At 41.0% G+C, this 19,052-nt stretch overlaps 1 protein-coding gene across 1 annotated transcript in view; it reads left to right on the forward strand.

The window, feature by feature from the left end:
* PELI2 (pellino E3 ubiquitin protein ligase family member 2) overlaps positions 1–18,714 on the forward strand; it is a 198,688-nt gene extending 179,974 nt beyond the window's left edge. The window contains exons 4-6 of the mRNA XM_030319179.1: positions 1,111–1,308; positions 8,619–8,807; positions 16,331–18,714. Coding sequence (XP_030175039.1) covers positions 1,111–1,308; positions 8,619–8,807; positions 16,331–16,897 — 954 coding nt within the window. The 3' untranslated portion in view covers positions 16,898–18,714. The remainder of the gene's footprint in view (positions 1–1,110; positions 1,309–8,618; positions 8,808–16,330) is intronic.
* Positions 18,715–19,052: the final 338 nt, after the last annotated feature.

The following is a 19,052-nucleotide window of genomic DNA, read 5'->3' on the forward strand; positions in this document are numbered from 1 at the left end:
ACTTTTTACTAGTTAAGAGATGCATAGAACAGCGTTACGTGAACATTTTAGTATTTTGTCTTGAGGATTTTTGAAAATTTTTTTTAAAGTTTATTTTTGAGAGAGAGAGAGCACGAGTGGGGGAGAGGCAGAGAGAAAGGGAGACACAGAATCTGAAGCAGGCTCCAGGCTCCGAGCTGTCAGCACAGAGCCCAGTGTGGGGCTTGAACTCATGAACGGTGAGATCATGACCTGAGCCAAAGTCAGACACTTAACCAACTGAGCCACCCAGGCACCCCTTGAGAATTTTTTTATTTGTAAACAAGTACTTAACTCTTCCCAGTTTCCAGGACAGAGCAGTGCCTCCCTTATTTGGATTTATTGAATATGAAAACCTTTTCTAGAACTGTAAGATCTTCCTAATGAAATCTATTCTTTCTGAAGCATTTACATTTACCAAGGAAAATAAGTCAGCATGATGTTATTGGCAACTCTTGTAGACTTTCCCAAGAGAGATTTTTTTTTTTTTAATCCAAAATTGAAATGTTAAGACCAGCTTTTTAAATATTTCACTTGACTACATCCCAAACTTTGGGCTGACTTGTATAGCCCTTTACATCATTCTCATTTACAGAGAGTATGGCAGCAGGCATTTAGTCTATGTCTGGGTTAGGGCTATTCTTGCCCCACGCCATGAGTCACTGGATTTACTTAGGGAAAACAATCCCTGTGGCTGGGCAACAGTTCCTTTGTTTCTTGGCTTTCTTTAAAATCTTGGTTTTTTCCAGCTAGAAATAGAGGGGCAGAGGGGGTGAGGGAGAGAATAATTCTCTATTAGAATAATATTTTTACCTGGTCCAAGAAATACAATCTGTTGGGGGGCAAGACTTCATGTTTTTCTCCCAGATAAAAAATTTAGCTTTTCTCTTAATATTTAAAATCTGATGATCGGTTACTATAATATCTCACTTAAACAAGAAAAGGAACAGAACTACATTTTTTTTTCATTAAATTCTTACCCTCAGAGCAGAGATAATAAATGTTAAAAGGATCCTGAACACTCATTCCATGTGAACAAAATATGGTGACATACTTTTCAAAATGAGTCATGAGTGCATTTGATTTATTTAGGTGGGCAGATCAACAGAAAGCCCTATCGACTTCGTTGTTACAGACACAATTTCGGGCAGTCAGAACAATGATGAGGCCCAGATTACACAAAGCACCATATCCAGGTTTGCCTGCAGGATCGTCTGCGACAGGAGCGAACCTTACACAGCACGGATATTCGCAGCCGGATTCGACTCTTCCAAAAACATATTTCTTGGAGTAAGTACTATGACTAAGCCCATTGTTTCAAGAATAACACCCATTATTATCAGCTATAACAGTTAATTGTGGCCAAAAATCTGCTTGACACGACGCCTCTAGTTACATTTGGAGATTTTAGTTTTCAGATGGTGGAGTTTTGTGAGGCTGTTATTAAAAATCTGAAAGTAATGAAGTTCCTTGATACTTGTTCCACTTACTGTATTATAATATGTACAGTAATTACTTTTTTAAAAATGTATATTAACATTGTTCCTAATGTATTCTTAGTAGATTTAAGGGAGGTGATTTCAGAGGGAAAAATAATGGTCAAATCTACATAAATAGGGTTCAAAGGAAAAAGTGATGTTCATTCATTCAAAAAATTTTCATTGGGTATTGGCTGTGCTCCCGGTCACGTGTTATAGATGTGATATTGCAGAGAACAAAACAGATTAAGGCTTCATAAGGCCTCTCTGGCTTCATAAGGCTTCCATGTAAATCAAACCCAGAAGTTTTGGTGAATGTTCAGTTTTAATATAGTTTTGGGGTTTTTTTATTCGGGATGTTTTTGCAAGGACAAAAACCATTCAGAATGGCCTAAACAATAATAAAAACGTATTATTTCATGTAACAAGGAGTGCCAGGGAAGACAGTTCCAGGGTTGATTGCTTCAGTGGTTCTGTGACATCCAGGGAACCACGTTGGTTCTGTCTTGCCCCTCCCTCCCTGCGCAAATCAGGGTTCCTCAGGCAGCCTTAGGGCTGAGGGATGGCTCCTGCACTCCGTACGTCCCTCCACATAACAACTTGTAGCTGAAGAAGAGGCGGGCACAGGCAGTTTCTATCCTTATCCCTTTTTATTGTTTTCTTATTTACTTTTTGTAGTTGAATAAATTTGACGTGTACCATTGTGTAAATGCAAGGGGTGCAGTCCTGTTACTTTGATACATTTGTATGTTGTAAAATACTTGCTGATGTAGCAATATTTACCACATTCACAACTATAGTACAATAATATGGTCTATATTCATATTATGGTGCCTTAAATCTCAATGGCTAATTTGCTGCTCATTACAAGTTGTACCCTTAAACACCATCAATCTTACCACTCTCTCCAGGTCCCTCTGCCCCCATCCATCCCTGGTAACCACTTTGCTCTGTTTTGCATAGGCTTAACTTTTTTAGATTCCACCTATAAATGATATCCTATAGTACTTATTTTCTCTGACTTGCTTAGCATAATGCGCTCAGGGCCCATCTGTGTTGTTGCAAATGGAAGGATATCCTCCTTTCTCATGGGTAAATAATATTTTACTGTGTATATGTACAGTGTCTTTTTTTATCCATTCATTCATTGATGGGCGTTGGGGTGGTTTCCAATAATGGCTGTTGGGAATAATGAGATAAACATGGGAGTGCATATATCTCATTGAAATCCTGTTTTCATTTCCTGTGGGTATGTGCCTACAAGTGGAAATCTGGATCATATGGTAGTTCTATTTTTAATTTTTTGACTATTTGGGGTCTTCTGTGGTTGCACACAGAGTTTAGGATTATTGCTTCTATTTCTGTGAAGAATTCCTTTAATATTTTGATGGGGATTGCATTGACTCTGTAGATGGATTTGGGTGGTATGGCCATTTTAACATTATTCTTCTGATTCATAAACATGGGGTGCCTTTCCATTTGTGTCTTCAATTTCTTTCGGCAAAGCTCAGTACAACGTTTTGTACTTTTCATCATATATAGATCCTTCACTTCCCTGATTAAATTTGTTCCTAAGTATTTTGTTTTTGATGCTGTTGTGAATGGGATAGTTTTCTTTTTGCCTTTTTCAGATGCTTCATTATTTGTGTAAAGGAGTGCAACTTACTTCTGTATGTTGGTGTCCCGACACTTTACTGAAATCATTAATTCCAACAGCTTTTTGACAGATTCCTTGTGATTGTCAATAAATAAGATCATATCATCAGCAAATAGTGACAGTTTTACTTTCTTTCCAGTTTGTATGCCATTTATTTCTTTATCTTGCCTGATGGCGCTGGCCAGGACGTCTGGTACTGTATTGAACAGAAATGGTAAGAGTGGGCATCCTTGTCTTGTTTCCAACCTTAGAGGATACACTTTCAGTTTTTCCCCCTTGAGTATGATATTTAGCTGTAGGTTTGTCATATACGGCCTGTTGAGGTATGTTCCTTCTGTAGCCAACCTGTTAAGGGTTTTTATTCTGAAGGGATGTTGTATTTTGTTAGTTTTCTGTGTCTATTGAATTGATCGTGTGATTTTTACCTTTCATTTTATTGATGTGATGTGTTACGTTTATTAATTTGCGTCTGTTGAACCTCGCATCTCGGGTAAATTCCACTTGGTCATGGTGTCTAATCCTTTTAATGTGTTCTGGAATTTGATTTGTTCATATTTTGTTGAGAATTTTTGCATCTACATTTATCAGGGACATTGGTCTATAATTTTCTTGTGGTATCCTTATCTGGTTTTGTTATCAATGTAAGGCTGGCTTCATAGAATGAGTTTGGAAATGTTCCTTCATTCTCAATATTTTGGAAGAGTTTGAGGAGGATTGGTAGTAATTCTTCTTTAAATGTTTCGTAGCATTCCCTAGTTGAAGCCATCTGGTGGTGGAATTTTCTTGGGATTTTTTTTTTTTTTTTTTTTTTTAACACTCATTCAATCTCTTTACCCATTTTCTGAGTCTTCCTGATTCAGTCTTGCTAGGATGTGTGTTTCTGGAAATGTATCCATTTCTTCTACGTTCTAGCAGTCTTTCATGATTCTCTGTATGTCTGTAATATCAGGTATAATATCTTCTCTTTTATTTCTAATTTTGAGTCTTCTCTCAAAGTCTTCTAATTTTGAGTCTTTACTGAGATTAGCTAAAGGTTTGTCAATTTTGTTTCTCTTTTCAAAGAACCAGCTCTTAGTTTTGTTGATCTCTTCTGTTGTTTTTCTGGTCTCTTTTTGATTTATTTTGCTTGGATCCATATGTCCTTTCTTCTGCTAACTTTGAGCTTGCTGTTTTTGTGTTTTTCTTTTTTCTAGTTCCTTGAAGTGTAAAGTTAGGTTGTTCAAGACCTTTCTAATTTCATATATACATATTTATTGCTATAAACTTCTCAGAACTGCTTTTGCTGTATCCCACAATATTTGATATATTGTGTTTTCATTTTCAATTGTCTCGAGATAATTTTTCTCCTTTTGATTTCTTTGACCCAGTGGTTGTTATTAAATTTCCACATTATTTGTAGATCTTCTCAGTTTCCTCTCATTGTAACTTTCTATTTTCATACCATTGTAGTCAGGGAGGATAGTTGATATGATTTCAGTCTTCTTAAACTTGCTAAAATTTGTTTTGTGGCCTATCATATCTCTCCTGGAGACCGTTCTAATGCACCTGAGAAAAATATATTCTGTGGGATAAGATGTTCTGTAGATGTCTGTCAAGTCCTTGTTCTAAAGTGTGGTTTAATTCCAGTGTTTCCTTCTTCATTTTCTGTCTGAAAAATCTATCCATTGTTGATAGTGAGGTATTGAAGTCCGCTACAATTATTACATTGTATATTTCTCTTTTAGATTTGTTATTATTTGCTTAATATAATTTGGTACTTGAATGTTGGGGATATACACACACACACACATAACATACATACATATAATCTCCATACATACATATAATTATTATATTTTCTTGATGTACTGATCCCTTTGTGATTATGTAATGACTTTGTCTCTTATTACCCTTTTTGGCTTTAAATCTATTTTGTCTGATATAAGTATGGCTATAGCTGCCTTCTTTTGTATTCTGTTTGCTTGGAATATCATCTTCCATCCTTTAATTTTGAGCCAAACCATAGGAGACTCTTAAAAACTGAGAATAAACTGAGGGTTGATGGGGGGTGGGAGGGAGCAGAAAGTGGGTGATGGGCATTGAGGAAGCCACCTGTTGGGATGAGCACTGGGTGTTGTATAGAAACCAATTTGACAATAAATTTCATATTAATTTTTTTTTTTAAAGCTGAGATGAATCTCCTGTAGGGCAGGAGGTTTTTGTTTTTTGTATTTTGTGGGTTTTTTTAGATCCAGCTGCCACTCTATGCCTTTTGGTGAGTCAGTACATTTACATTTAGTGTGATTGTTGATATGTTGATACATTTAGTGTGATTGTTGATACTTATTACTGCCATTTTCTCTTTTGCCTGCTGGTTATCTTGTCTCTCCATTGTTCTTTTTCCTTCTGTTTCTACCTACCTTTATACCTTGGTGGTTTTCCATGGTGCTTTTCGTTCAGTCTCCCACTCTTTTTTTAGTGTTTTGTGTCTCTCTTCTAAATTTTTGTTTTGTGGTTATCATGAGGTTTACATAAAACATCTCACAGATAAAACAGTCCTTTTTCTGCGGATGGCAATTTATCTTCAGTTGCCTATGAAGATTCTGTCCTTTTACTTTTTTCCTTTTGTATTTTTGATGTCACAGATGATCTCTTTTTATGCTGTGATTTGGTTACCAAGTTGTAGTAACTGTATTTATTTTTATTATTTATTATAGGTATTTTTAATGTCCTTTGCCTTTAACCTTTATGCTATAATTGGGAGTTAATATACTACTATAAATAGTTACAGTTTTATAATTCTGACTAACACCTTAATCAGAGTTTTGTGTATTTCTATCTTTTCATTCCAGCTTGAAAATCTCATTTGAACACTTCTTGTAAGGCAGGTCTAGTGGTGGTGAACGCCCTCTGCTTTTGTTTGTCTGGGAAAGCTTTTAATTCTCCTTCATATCTGAAGCATAACTTTTCTGGGTGGAATATTCTTGGCTGGCAGTTTTTATCTGAGAAGTTTGATAGCCTGCTGGAGATTATTTTGTAGGTTACTGTCTTTTTTTTTTTCTTCCTACCCAACCCCCCCCCCCCCAGCTGCCTTTAAAATTTTATCATTGGGAGCACCTGGGTGGCTCAGTTGAGCATCCGACTTCAGCTCAGGTTATGATCTCACAGCTCTTGAGTTCGAGCCCCACGTCAGGCTCTGCGCTGACAGTGAGGAGCCTGGAGCCAGCTTCCGATTCTGTGTCTCCCTCTCTCTCTGACCCTAACCCATTCACATTCTGTCTCTGTCTCTCTCAAAAATAAATATTTTTAAAAATTTTAATTTTATCACTGACTTTTAATAGTTTTAATATAATGTGTCTTAGAGAAGATCTTGCGTTGAGTTAATAAGGTGTTCTGTTAGCCTAATGGACTTTGTATATCCAGTTCTTTCCCCAACTTTTGGAAGTTCTCAGGAATTATTTCTTTAAATATGCTGCCTGTCCTTTTCTCCCTCTCTTCTTCTAGAAAATTCATTATTCATATATGGGTTTTTGTAATGGAGCTTGCTAGTTTTCGTAGTGTTTCTTCACTTCCTTTAAATCTTAGTTCTCTCTCCTCTTCCATCTGAAGCATTTCTCTATTCCAGCCTTCCAACTTGCTAATTCTCTCTTCCATCTGATCTGCTCTATTTCCAGTGCATTCTAATGCATTCTTCATGTCATTCATTGAGTTCTTCAAGCCCAAAATTTGTTTGGTTCTTTTTTTACAATTTTGGCGTCTTTGGTAAAGTATTCCTTCTGTTTGTTAATTTTATTTCTGAGGTCATTGTATTGCCTGAGTTTTCTTGTAGCTCATTAAATTTCTTCATAACAGCTGTTTTGAATTCTTTATCAGTTAGATTGTAGTATTCCATGTCTTTGGGTTCATTTGTTGGAAAATTGTCATTTTCTTTTTGTAGTACTGTATTACTATGATTTTTAATGGTATTTGATTAAAAGTGACTCTGTCCTCACATTTGAAGTAAGGAACACCCTATTTAGGCAAGGTTCTGTTTACTTTGGTTCTAACAGTTCAAGTTGGTAGCTGGGAACCTTCTTTTCACTTTCTAGAAGGTGGTGCCATAGCACAAATTTTTGTTTTCTCTTGGGGGTAGGGGCTGACTTCCTCCTAAGATTGGGAGTGGCCACCAAGGGAAAAGGAATGGGGGTGCCGAAGAGTTGGAGAAGGTGTGTACTTAGCTCTTGGGGCTTTGATGTGCCCACAGCCTGGAAGGGGGATCCTCAACTTGGGATGGGGATGAAACGAGTCCCAGAAGTCCATGAGCCAGAACCCTGGGGCAAAGAGCAGGAGACCCTTCCCTGAAATTCTTTTTGCCTATTTCCCTTCTCCCACTCACTGCAGTCTTTCCTTGGAGACAACATTCGGTCCTTCCAGCTACAGAACATGCATGGGGCAGACCCCCACTTACCTCCTTCACCCTCCACCTCCTTTTTCAGAAAGGTTATACTATCCTCCTGCCTGCCCACCAGCCACTGCCTTTGCTGCCTTCTGGCTCCCCAGCAGCTCCTCTCCGCTGCCTCCTCTGTGTTTCAATGCACCCACTTTCTGGGCATAGATGTATTGATCTCTTTCAGGTGACCTGGATGCTGTACAGCCATGCTCTTTTTTGGTTACAGATGTCTGATTAGTTGTACATCTGAGGGGCAAGGAAAATGGAATGACCCATGCCACTGGGAGACTGTTTTCCCTTTGCTTTTTAGAACAAAGGACCTTTACCAGGAAGGCTCTTAAAAACCCTCTTATGTCTCATTGGCCAGAGCTCAGTCCCTGGCAAGAGGGTTATCCAACTCAGAATTTACTCCTGAGTCATGTTTGCAACAGCTATCTCTGTCACCAAGAAAGAGGAGAGAAGTAACTGTGGCACAAGCATCCAGGAGTGTTGGTCCTGCCATCATATCAGGTGGTCTTTACATTCCATCTTTGAGGATCCAAACATTGATATTTATGAAGAGATACTAGCCACAACTTGTCAGACTAACAGTCTTAAAATTTTTGTATGTTTTTTCCTCTTTCTTCTGTATACTTCCCAGGTAATAATTGCGTGTAAAGTGCTGGTAGATAAGAGGCGAAAGGATTGCACAAATAGAACTGAAGAACGTGTCTAGATTCCTGGACTCTCCCAGGCATGAGGGCAGTGCGTAGAAAAGAATCTCTGAGGGAAGGGTCCGGGCCTCAGGTCCTTTTTTTTTTTTTTTTTTTTTTTTTTTTAAGCTCCCAAGATGAATATAATGTATATCCAGTGATAAATCATTCATACATTTTAGCACTTTCATGTTATCAGAATAATTGCATATTTTATCCTTCTGATTATTAGCTTTAAATAGAAAATGAAAATTCATCACTTTCCTTCCTTCTGCCCGTACTGGATATTTTTAAAAGATTCTGGAATCCCTTCATTTTGAACATAATCTTAGCATGCTTTTTCTGTTCTGTGGTATGCTCTCCAGGAAAAGGCAGCAAAATGGAAAAACCCCGATGGCCACATGGACGGGCTCACTACAAATGGCGTCCTGGTGATGCATCCACGAGGGGGCTTCACTGAGGAGTCCCAGCCTGGGGTCTGGCGTGAGATCTCTGTATGTGGAGATGTGTACACCTTGCGAGAAACCAGGTCGGCCCAGCAGAGGGGAAAGCTGGTGAGTGGTCTTCACTCTGGAAAATGCACCTAACTACAAAAGCCCAGCCTAAGGAGTGTCGTTTTTCTCTCCTGAAATTCAGAACCTTTGTGGGGGTACCAGGGCTGTGTTCCATTGACCCAGGAAAACGAGAATTCCACAGGCCCCTGAAAGTGCTAGGGAAAAAGGCTTATTTCCTTCAATGATTAAGCTTTTCCCATAGTAGAAGAAAATTACCTTTTTGTTCCTCGCCTACCTTAATAGCATATCTTTCATTATATGCTTCACCACAGAATTCTGTTTAAATTCAATAAAGAAAGATAAACTTACTTTTAGTGTAAAACTTTACTAATTTGGAAAAATCCTGAGCTGTCCAAGACTAATTAGTGAAAATTATGAATTACAGAAGTATTTACTAGACTTCCTGGAACTAAAAGAGAATTAAGTTAGCTTTTTTCCTTTGAGTTCATAGTAAGAAATTAATACGTAGTTCCCTATATAATTCACCAAAATCATAAAACTTTTTACTTGAAATAATTCATAGAGGGCATTGATCTGACATGTTAATATTTTCCTATAAATATCACTACTTATCCCAAATGACCTAAAGCAGTTGGTTTGTTAACCCTTTCTTCTATGGAGAATAATTGTAAACCCTTAAATGGGAAGCTTTGGGTTTCTGATCTTACCACGCCTGTGGGACACAGTGCCGGAAGTTTCTAAGTAAACTTTCTACTCCAGTGCCTTTAATTAATTGTTAGGTAGAAGCCAGAATATGAGAGAACAAATATTTGATTCAGAACACCTCCCTAGAAAAACATAAGAGTCATCTAGCATTTTTCAGCAAGATGACAACCAAGTATTACTAAAACGGAAAAAGAAGATGGCAGGGATGCTGTTTCACTAGCCTGGTCGGCTAGTCTCTACTAGATGTTAGTTTGTAGGGAATTGTTACTTTTATTTCTATTTTACATCATTACTGAGCTACAAGTACAGCTTCTGCATTTTACAGTAAAGCCCAGTATTAGAACATCCTGGCTGAGTAAATATGAGAAGCGTTTTCTAAGAGAGCCCAAAGCAAATACAGTAATCTCTGTTTAAACACTTTTCAAGAGACTAGGGCACAGAATGTGAAAGCAGGTCTTCCAGATAACTTTGTTTCTGATCACTGGATAACTTTATACAAAAACTGACCTAGGTTGGCTGAACTGGTTATCAGTCATTATAATGGCCACAGTAGAAGTTAGTAAATGGTTGCTGGGGGCAGGCACTACGTTAACATTTCAGAGACCGGAACTCATTACATCTGAGCAACTTTATTCAAAGAAGTGGGATCGTGCCCATCTTATGGATGAGGAAAGTACGGCCTAGGGAGGTTAATTATTGTGAAGGGTTTCCAGAGTTAGAAGGTAGCAGCAGATGGGATTGAAACTCAGTCCTCCCTGACTGAGGGTCTAGACTCCAGGCCTCCACTAGGTATCAGCTCATGGGGAGCATCACCTGGCTCTCACCCGAGGTGCTTGACACCAGAGCATTTGCTTCCCTAGGAAATACAGAGCGTATGTCAGAGTCTGCATAGGGCACATCTGTCTTCAAGGGCACATTTATAGGATGGGTTTCTTGCCTACTCTGGTGATTGTGCAGTGACCCAGCTCAGGCTGTGTGTGCCAGAGAAGGTGGCAGTGCTACTGAAAAGAAACCACTCCAAAAATAGCTTGTATTCACGAGCTGTACTAAATCTAGACTATTTTCAAAGTTAGTCCCTACAGGAGACCCTTAGATCTGCCCAACATTGTGCTGTACTGTTTGATAGTGTACGATTGGCTTGGCCTACAGTAAAGGTTTCTGAGTTGCCATCAGTCTAACTTTGCACTGTGGGGATCAAAGGACTCATCCTCCCCTGCAACCCCCTCTGATTAACCAGAGGAACAGTTTGAGGTGAAAACCCACTGATTCTTCCAGCTTATGTTTCAGTTTATGACTCCTTCTGTGCATGTGGATTGTATTGATGTAAAGTTTCTATCAGGAGATTCGATTTAGAGAACAGTCTCTGACGGTACTCTCCATTTTCAGTTGAACACAAAAATGTGGAGAATAAAGTGATCTGCGAAAAATCCAGAACATTATAAAAGTAGCAGGTGCCTCCTGCTTTCAGTGTGGAACTAGTGCTGGTAGAAGGTTCTGTGTTAATATCCTGCTTGGCATTTAATGTGCCAATGTGTTAACAACTTCCTTGGTTTCTCATCACACCAGCTTTGTCCTTGATCACCACAACCAATTAAATGTGGGGGGAAATGCCCTTTCAGGAGCTTAACCCCCCACCCCAAATAAATAGGTGAATAGGCTTTGAACTGCATCCTATTCCTTTACCTAGTTGATAACTTTCTATCAATAGTCTTATCAATAGTGATAATATTGCTCTATTAAGTGTGAGTGTACTAGATATCTACTAGATCTCTACTAGATATATAGATCTATTAAACTATATTGGCTCTGTAAAATTTAGTAAATTCAGCAAAGTTCATTTGCTTACCTAATTTTAGGTGATCTGAAAATAACCATAGTGTTCCGTGCAGGCTTTATGAAGTGCTTCATATTAAGTCTCTCTTAGGCATTACTCAGAGCAACCTCATGGGATCAGTGTTGTCATTCCCACTTACAGATAACCAGGGATTTAAAAAGTTGATACTCAACTTGTAAGTAGTGGGTGGGGATTTGAATTCTCTACCCTAAACTTAGCTAACTGATCAGTTTTAACTGTCTTACTTCTGAAAGGTAAGTGTCGATTCCTTGGGCTTTCTCCTTGCCTTTTTTTTTTCTTTTTTTTTCTTTTTTTTCTTTTTGTGGAATTTGAGAAACAAATATCTGATGAACCTATGCCTCTGCCCAGGGGTGTCTTTACCATACTCCCTCCTACACACTGTAGTCTGGAGAAAACTACGCTTTGTTCACAGTTAAGAGAGAGCCCACAAAAAATAACGGTTATTGTTTGAGCAGCCGCCTTCCATCACTGGTTCTGAAGTCCGGTCACAGATCTGGGTGCTCATTGCCACTGTGAGGAGTGCTGCAGTCTCAAATCAACGACATGACCTCTCTGTGCCTGGCTTCACGTGCATTTAATTGGAATAGTGCTGGTCCATACCTTAGCGGATCACGGAGAGAGCAAAGTGCAGGTTGGAACAGGACTGCACAGCACAGCAGTCCATGGTTGGGTAGCTGTTCTGACAAAGCAGGGGTAGGAGCTGGGAATCCAGCAGTGAACAGGATGCCCAGGGCTCTGCCCTCCAGTTGTCCCATCTGGAGAAGGTCGCAGACAATGCAACCAGTCATTAGCATATTGTATGTAATGAACACAGTCTTGTACTAGAAGGGACAGGAGGAACCTATTCTATCCTTGGAGGAGTCAAGAATATGTGGAAAATAAAAGACCAGGGACTCAAAATTTATAAGATGTTGTTTACCAAAAACTGCTTTGTAGGAAGGAAAGACGGGGTTGTTCACCAGTGTGGCCACTACTGAACCTCAGTGCCTTAACCACATCAGAATTATTCTTTCAGATGTGGTTACATGCTCAGATAAGATGTCCCTGAGAATTACCTGTGGTCAGCACAGGAAGGGAGCCTCGTGCCAGGCTGTGAGAGGGGAGGGGACCATGCAGCACTGGGGAGGGGAGGCAGTAAGGGGGGAGGGAGCTGCAGCAAAATTTTTTTTAATACATAATTTATTGTCAAATTAGCTAACATACAGTGTATACAGTGTGCTCTTGGTTTGTGGGGTAGATTCCCATGATTCATCACTTACATACAATACCCAGTACTCATCCCAACAAGTGCCCTCCTCAGTGTCCATCACCCATTTCCCCCCTCCCCCATACCCCATCCACCCTGTTTGTTCTCTGTATTTAAGAGTCTCTTATGGTTTGCCTCACTCTCTGTTTGAATCTATTTGTCCCGCTTCCATTCCCCCATAGTCTTCTGTTACGTTTCTCAAGTTCCACATATGAGTGAAAACATATGATGTCTTCTTTCTCTGACTTATTTTACTTAGCATAACACCTTCCAGTTCCATCCATGTTGCTGCAAATGGCATGATTTCATTCTTTCTCGTTGCCAAGTAGTATTCCATTGTATATACAAACCACATCTTCTTTATCCATTCATCAGTTGATGGATATTTGGGCTCTTTCCATAATTTGGCTATTGTTGAAAACACTACTATAAACATTGGGTACATGTGCCCCTATGCATCAGCACTCCTGTATCTTTAGATAAATTCCTAGCAGTGCTTGCTGGGTCATAGGGTAGATCTAGTTTTAATGTTTTGAGAACCTCCACACTGTTTTCCAGAGCGGCTGCACCAGTTTGTATTCCACCAACAGTGCAAGAGGGTTCCTGTTTCTCCACACCCTCCCCAGCATCTGTAGTCCTGAGTTGTTAATTTTAGCCACTCTGAGCTATGGGAGGTGGTATCTCAATGTGATTTTGATTTGTATTTCCCGGATACATGAAAAGATGCTCAACATCACTCATCATCTGTTGGCCATCTGGATGTCTTCTTTGGAAAAGTATCTATTCAGTCTTCTGCCCATTTCTTCACTGGATTATTTGTTTTTCGGATGTTTAGTTTGGTTAAGTTCTTTATAGATTTTGGATACAACCCTTTATCCAATATGTCATTTGCAGATATCTTCTCCCATTCTGTCAGTTGCTTTTTACTTTTGTTGATTGTTTCCTTTGCGGTGCAGAAGATTTTTGTCTTGATGAGGTCTCAGTAGTTCATTTTTGCTTTTGTTTCACTTGCCTTGGGAGACATGTCTAGCAAGAAATTGCTGCAGCTGAGGTCAAAGAGATTATTGCCTATTTTCTCCTCTAGGGTTTTGATGGTCTCTTGTGTCACATTTAGGTCTTTTGTCCATTCTGAGTTTATTTTTGTGCATCGTGTGAGAAAGTGGTCCAGTTTCATTCTTCTGCATGCTGCTGTCCAGTTCTCCCAGTACCATTTACTAAAGAGACTGTCTTTTTTCCATTGGATATTGTTTTCCTGCTTTGTCAAATGGCCATACATTTGTGGGTCCAATTCTGGGCTCTCTATTCCATTTGTCTATGTGTCTGTTCTTGTGCCAATACCATACTGTCTTGATGATTACAGCTTTGTAGTAGAGGCTAAAGTCCAGGATCATGATGCCTTCCACTTTGGTTTTCTTTTTCAACATAACTTTGGCTATTCAGGGTCTTTTGTGGTTCCATACAAATCTTAGCTTTGTTCTAGCTTTGAGAAGAATGTTGGTGCAATTCTGATTGGGATTTCATTGAATGTGTAGATTGCTTTGGGTAGTATTGACATTTTAACAATATTAATTCTTCCAATCCATGAGCATGGAATGTTTTTTTATTTCTTTGTGTCTTCCTCAACTTCCTTCATAAGTTTTGTATAGTTTTCAGCGTACAGATCTTTTACATCTTTGGTTAGGTTTATTCCTAGGTTTTTTATAAATATATGTGTTCAGTTTGGGCTTGATCCTGAGGGCAGAGGAGAGCCAGCAAAGACTTTTGAGCCAGAGAATGACAAACAATTTCTCTGCCTGCCCTTCTCACGGTTCTTTGCCCCTGCCTTGCTTGGGGGTGGCCCTGGTTCTGTCCCTGGGCCTCTCTGCCCTGCCTGAGACCCTGCCTGGACAGTCTTGTCCACTTCCCGGGGCTTCACCCCAATACTGGTAAGTCCCGGACCGGCTTCTCTAAGCCAGCTCTTCAGTCACGCAAGCCTCCTGTGTATCGCCCCGCAGACCCCCACACGACACTCCGCTTCTGCACACCCAAAACTGAATTTCTGTCCCTTCCCCCAAATCTGCCATTTCTCCTAGATTCCCTGTGCCCGGAAAGCCTCCTCCCATGCAGACAATAAAGCCAGATCCAGAAGCGTGTCTTTCTTAACCCAGGAGCTAAGTCCTCAGTGTTCAGTATCTCTGCCTGGGCTGTTGCCACGGATTGTCTTTGTTGAGGTGCACCCATCCTCTCGGCCTGGAGAGAGAACTCCCATGGTGTTCTTAACCCATCCAACCCATCCTCCACACTTCTGGAAGTGACCTTTGGGAAAGGCAGATCTGTTCTTTTATAGCCGCTTAAAACTCTGTGTTGATGCCCTCCAGGCACGGGAGGCCAGCCTGAGGCTCTCGTCCAGCCGGGCTCGGTCACCTGTGGAATAACTGCTGCTCCCTCGTGCCCCGTGCTGCTGAGCCTTTGCATGCCTCTTTCTGGACAGTCTTCTAGCCCACCCACTGGGTCCTGACAACTTTTTCAAATCTCCACGCCAGGCAAACCCTTTTCAAAAAGCCTTTCTGACCTTCTGTCATCAAAGCAAAAGTAGCAAACGTGTACACAGTGCTTCCTGCATGCCAGTTCTCAGAACTTGGTCTGTTTCAACCCTCAAGATCCCCTTGTCCCGTTCTACGGAAGGGGCAACCTAGGCACAGGCTACTGAAGTCACCGCCCCAGGTTGGAGCTAGTGCGTGACCGAGCCAAGGTGCAGCCCAAGGCTGTGCGCTGCAAAGGCCACACTCTTAGCCTGTGTGCTGAGGTGGCCTCGCACGACGATTTCAGCACTGTACTGACCTTCGCTGGCTCCTGGCTCTAGCGTGTCTGCCTCCCACCACTAAAGACTTGTCTTCAGGATGGGAGAGAAGCTTTATTACCCACGGGGCTCAGAGCACAGCAGGCACATGGAGGGCACTGGTTGGGCTCCCGCCCGCTGTGTCTGCTGCTTCTCGTCAGGTGCCTAGCATTCCATTTTAAAATCGAAACCTAGGGGCGCCTGGGTGGCTCAGTCAGTTGAGCAGCTCAGGTCATGATCTCACAGTTCATGAGTTCAAGCCCCGCATGGGGTTCACTGCTGTCAGTGCAGAGCCCCCTCCCTCTCTGCCCGTTCCCCACTTGTATTCTGTCTCGCAAAAATAAACATTTAAAACTTTTTTTTTTTTTTTTTTTTTTTTTTAATGAAGGCTAACGGCGAACACTTCTCCAAACCATAGCAACGCAGGACAGGCAGTAGGTTGTATGAAGCTGAGGGTGACCAGGCAGTGTCCGGACCACTGCAGTCATTATCGCAGGGCCCACAAGCATCTTCTGGATCACTTCTGGTCACAGCGAATCTTCACAGTCAATACTGCATGGACTGGTAGGACATCTCCTGTCCTGTGTGAGATCAAGGAAGAACAGTGTTAAAGTTTCACTTTTCCTCTATAAGATTTGTGATGTTCATTAAATAACCACAGTACAGTAATTGAACATGTAAAGCTGGTGTATGTGTGCTCTTTAGGGCTTTGTGAGTATGGCAGATCCGTGTTCCATCCAGTGTTCCAGTGAGGAAACCAGCTCCAGGAAGGGGTTACCCACTCCCCCCACCCCCCAGTCTTGTTCTTCAGGGAGGCAGGGGGTAAGCTGCCTGCCTGTGTTTCCTTGAAAGATGATTTCTGTCTTGAGAGCAAAAGAACGTTAGCGTGATTTGCTGAATTTTGCTTTTAAAAGGCATGTATGTCAAACTTGTTCTAGGTGGAGAGTGAGACCAACGTCCTGCAGGACGGCTCCCTCATTGACCTGTGTGGGGCCACCCTTCTCTGGAGAACAGCAGACGGCCTTTTCCATACTCCAACGCAGAAACACATCGAGGCGCTCCGGCAGGAGATCAATGCCGCCCGGCCGCAGTGTCCCGTGGGGCTCAACACCTTGGCCTTCCCCAGCATCAACAGGAAGGAGGTGGTGGAGGAGAAGCAGCCCTGGGCATACCTCAGCTGCGGCCACGTGCATGGGTACCACAACTGGGGCCACCGGAGCGACACAGAGGCCAATGAGAGAGAGTGTCCCATGTGCAGGACTGTGGGCCCCTACGTGCCTCTCTGGCTCGGCTGCGAGGCAGGGTTTTATGTAGACGCAGGACCACCAACTCATGCTTTCACCCCTTGTGGACACGTGTGCTCAGAAAAGTCTGCGAAATACTGGTCTCAGATTCCGTTGCCTCATGGAACTCACGCATTTCACGCTGCCTGCCCTTTCTGTGCTACCCAGCTGGTTGGGGAACAGAACTGCATCAAATTAATTTTCCAAGGTCCAGTTGACTGATGCCCTTGACAGCCATCTACGACTTTATTAACAAGTTACTGTGAAGATTTTGCCACTAACTCTAGATTTTACCTTTTTATAATGCTGTTTATTAAGGGGAGGGGGGGCTGAGGCTGGTGGGGGGGGAAGGGGGGGGACATGGCGACGAGACATGCCAGGAATTTAAGGCATCGGGTGTGTTGCATGCTCAAAAAAGCGGCATCGTCATTGAAGCCTGCTTGATGAAACCATAATCTTTGTCATAATTGGATTTAAAATGCCATGCTTTTATTTGAACCTTGGGTTTTCAAACAATGTTTTCCTTTGTAAACTTGGATGAGACTTTAAAATCCTATTTTACAAATGTAGAAGAAATTTATTCAGAAGTTGGCTCTAAATGGGTGACCTTCCATGCTGCGTGGTGTAGGTGTGAACGGAAAGACATGCAGGGCCTGGGAGTACTTGATACAGGCTAGAATCTGACCAGCTCCCACTGCGGTGGCGGTGGTGGTGGGGAGATGTTAGGCACAGGTGGCGGTTTTGAAATCCGGGGTTTTCAGATTTTTCTTTTTTTTGGGAAAAGAATATTCATATACTGTCGTGTGTTTTTGTTTTTAGTTGGGTGGAATTCGATGACTTTACTCAGTCATCAAATACCTTGGCATTTCAAAGACATTTCCATAACTTTTTAGTCTGCCTTTTGTTCTGTTTAAGATGGTCTGTCCCTGATTGGCCACAACCGTTGGGTTGATTAAAATGCAGCAACTCTTAAAAATTCATTAACTAAGGGTGATTATTAATTGCAGCAGTCAGCATGGCCTGGGTACTATACCATCAAGTTCCTTTGCTTACTGAATTGCTCAAGATTTATGAGTGATTAAAAATAAGATTTTACTTTTTAAAACCACTTGTTGGGGTTTCCTAAGGTGTTTTTTTTTTTTTTTCCGTCCTTAAAAAGGCCAAACTTCTGAGAGCCTAAAAGCAACGTATCACCACGATTCAGTGGCTTTTGTTCACTCCCTCACTGCCATCTGTCACCTTCTCTTGCAGCTTATGGAGCCCTGTAAGTTTTGAAAATGTTTGCAAATCAAACCAAATTTAAATGTGATCATTAGATATATACAACACCAAGCAGTACATCTGCAGGGATAATTTGGAATTCCAGATTTCAAGAGAGCAAATGAGTGTTTACTGAGGAATAATTAAATCAGAATTTCACATGAGCACCACCAACCCTTCTGTTAGCTCCATTTCATTTTGAATAATTCTCAGATACTCATTCTCTGTCCTCAGTACCTACGGTATCCCTGCTACCAGAACGTAAAGGTTCTTGAGGACAGGCGACGGATTGCCACAGCTGGCTGACGTGAAGTAGATTCCTGCCGCACAGAGCAAGTATTTATTTATACTAACATCCTCTAAAATTGACCATTGCAGATTCATGCTACATTTTAACCTTTCTAAAGGTATAGAATTTATAGGCTTCTAATAGACTGCATTTACACTTGACCATCTTTCCATGTTTTGCCTCCTGGTAAATATGTTGCCCTGTTTTCAATTGTTCTAACACATCTTGAATGTCTTTTTCCTTAAAGGGATTACTGTTGATTGCTACCGCTTAATTTGACCTAGTATCTAAAAAGTTCAGCTGCTCAGTTTTAAAAAAGCTTTACTTTTCAATGGAGGTGATTGTGTGGGAGGAGACATTTTTGGTAATTTTTAAGTGATGCAAAAATCCAACAACAGTCCTCTTACTGATAGGGTAAGTCATAAACTATCTCCAGACAGCTGGAATTGCCTAGATTCATGTGTCACATGCCTTTTTCTTTAGCCTCAGACTCCAATGACTAACTTTCTCTTAGAGTCTCTTTAGTTTGTGCTTCTTTGGGCTCCACAAAATGATAAAGGAGGCAACAGTCCCTTTTCTTGCTCTCTGGCTAGAAAGTGGTTTGAGGAGCCTGGATACCCTAAAAGCATCTTGTAAAGTAAATGGCCTTGCATCTAGAAGGGCTGGATTTTTCCTATCAAAAACATTTCCGGAAAGTTACGATCTGCTGTAATCTTCCGTTTTGAGGACTACAACAGTTCAGGGTCTAGCAGTTTTACGTGTAACACATGCCCCCAGATAATCTTCCAACGTGAAAAGTTCCTTTTGACTTTTAGTAAATGGAGATAC

Source organism: Lynx canadensis, chromosome B3 (assembly GCF_007474595.2).
Source record: "Lynx canadensis isolate LIC74 chromosome B3, mLynCan4.pri.v2, whole genome shotgun sequence".
NCBI lineage: Eukaryota > Metazoa > Chordata > Mammalia > Carnivora > Felidae > Lynx > Lynx canadensis.